This window comes from Leuciscus leuciscus, assembly GCF_965113295.1.
Source record: "Leuciscus leuciscus genome assembly, chromosome: 16".
NCBI classification, from domain to species: Eukaryota; Metazoa; Chordata; class Actinopteri; order Cypriniformes; family Leuciscidae; genus Leuciscus; species Leuciscus leuciscus.
In genome coordinates, this window is record NC_138740.1 from 31,171,852 (window position 1) to 31,174,269 (window position 2,418).

General features: G+C 34.5%; 1 protein-coding gene across 1 annotated transcript; it reads left to right on the forward strand.

The window, feature by feature from the left end:
• Positions 1 to 1,206: 1,206 nt before the first annotated feature.
• On the forward strand, positions 1,207 to 2,037 carry LOC309477549 (chemokine XC receptor 1-like; the record flags this gene model as incomplete). Its single annotated transcript, XM_082140824.1, has 2 exons — positions 1,207 to 1,857; positions 1,984 to 2,037. The coding sequence occupies 2 exons, from the start codon at positions 1,207 to 1,209 to the stop codon at positions 2,035 to 2,037; spliced, it is 705 nt and encodes a 234-aa protein (XP_081996950.1).
• Positions 2,038 to 2,418: the final 381 nt, after the last annotated feature.

Here is a 2,418-nt window from a genome sequence, read left to right on the forward strand (position 1 = left end):
AGAGCGCCATGACGCATGAGCAAGAACTGAGAAGATGACGCAGATGGGTTTCGATGTAGTGTTTAAAATGGTTTCATTTCCTGGATGTTCGAATCGTGAGAAACAAACGAGAAAAACTAAAAGTGCCTTACCAATGCCGCAAAATGAATGGCTTACCTTTCACACTTTCCCATAAAATTATCATGAGCGTCATCTTCTCAGTTCTCGCGCATGCGTCGTGGCGCTCTCGTGAACTCACGTCAGAGGCCCACACGGAAGAAAATGAATAGTTGAATAAAGTCATTATTTTAGGGGGGTTTTTTGCGCACAAAAATTATTCTCGTCGCTTGATAAACTTAAGGTTGAGCCACTGTAGTCACTTGGACTATTTTAATGATGTCTTTACTAACTTTTCTGGGATGGCAGATATCGATTACCTAGCAGCCTTAAGGAGTGAGACAGCTCTCAGATTTCATCAAAGATATCTTAATTTGTGTTCCGAAGATGAACAAAAGAGTTACAGGGTTGGAACAATATGAGGGTGAGTAATTACTGACATCATTTTCATTTTTGGGTGAACTAACACACAACTTAAGATTTGCATATTGAATGTTTGGTGATTTGTTGCCTATGGAGTCATGCACATATATTCGTGTGACAGCTGTGAAGTCAGTCTATAAAACAGCACAGAGATTTATACACATCCAGAGAGACTGGACATTCACTCTTCAGGTGATGAACTTTTGATTAATTTTCTTGTTTTCAGCTAAATAATATACAACATTTTTGTAAGATGGTTTAATTATTAACTAAAATAAGACTGATACCTAAAATATTTTAAAAAGAATGTGAAAGACAGTTAAAAGTAGAACTGATTAGACTTTTCATGCAAACCTATAGGCTATGTAAGGATTTGAAATAATAGCCATTTCATGTTCTGAAGTCATATAAAATTGGATTGAATTTCTCTCATGGGTGTATCAAAATGATCTGCCTTAAAATTACCAGGCAGTAAATGTTAGACATTTAATGTTGAAATATGAATTGTAATTGTGTGGAATTGCACACTGTTTGAAAACCTTTTATTTGTATTGTTGAACACATAACATTGTCTTATTTCATACAGTCTGAATTACATTTTCTCTTTTCCTATTGATCACAGCTGCTATATTTAGTTATATTTTTCTTGAGTTTTTGAGCTGAAAAGAAAAGAACAGAAGAGAAGAGATGAATAATTCTACAGTGAACTTCACCGCACCTGAAACATCTACAAACTCCACTATTCAGTCCATCAGGCTTTCGGAAAGTCTGAACGTTTGTATATACAGCATCAGTTTCCTGTTTGGTCTTCCTACACACTCCTATGTTATATGGCTCATCATCACAGGATCAAGAGTTGCATCAGGATTATTTAACCTCAATCTGTCTGTTTGTGAGATTGGTAACTGTCTGATCTCTTTTATCTATTTATTTCATTATTGTACTGGGTTTTCACATCTAACAACATTATCAGAGTTTTTGATAGGACTAGGCATCACTGGCCGTCCTCTGTTTCAGTGTCTGATCTGTGTTGAGCGTTACCTGGCAGTGGTTCATCCTGTAACCTTTCTGAAGTTCAAACCTCTCAGATATAGAGTGATCTGCTGCACTACGGTCTGGATAATCACTCTTGGATGCTGTTTGTGCTGCATGTATACTTTAAGCTTGTTTTATATTTTTGTATGCTTCTACTCCATTCAGTTCATCCTCTTCCTCTCCATCCAGTTGTTCTGCTGTGTGACTGTTCTCAGAGCTCTAAAGCAGTCAGGACCAGGAGAGAGAGAGAGAGAGGAAAACCACATGAAAAGAAGAGCATTTTATCTCATTCTAATAACTACTGTAAGCATGATTATTTTCTATGTGCCATTTACAATCTCAGGATTTTCTTTCATTATAACACATAAGTATATTATTGAACTTTTTAGTTTTAGTTTTTTTTGTAATGTTCTGGTTGGTTTTGTTCAGCCTGTTCTTTATCTGCACCGTGTTGGAAAACTCTCCTGTCTTTTCTCTCCATAATTTTTTTTTTTTTTTTTAAATACCTTTGCCTGGAAAATTTGTACGTTACATTCATACATTTTTAAATATCTTTACCTGTTCTTCCATGACCTCAAAACATGTTAATGCATATGTGTTTTAGTATTAGAGATTCCCCATTAACTCTATATTGTTTGACATATTATTTAGATGTTTTAGCATAGTATAGTATATAGTATATATAGTCATTTTCCCAATTAACTACATTGATAAAGCATTTTTAGATTTATGAATACTGTTTGAGAAGACTGATTATGTGTTTAGTAAAATGAGATTATATAACAATCATTATTTTTGTGTATGTGTGTGTGTTAGCCTTTGTATTGATGTCAAATGTCAGTTGATAAATGTTATTCAAATGTT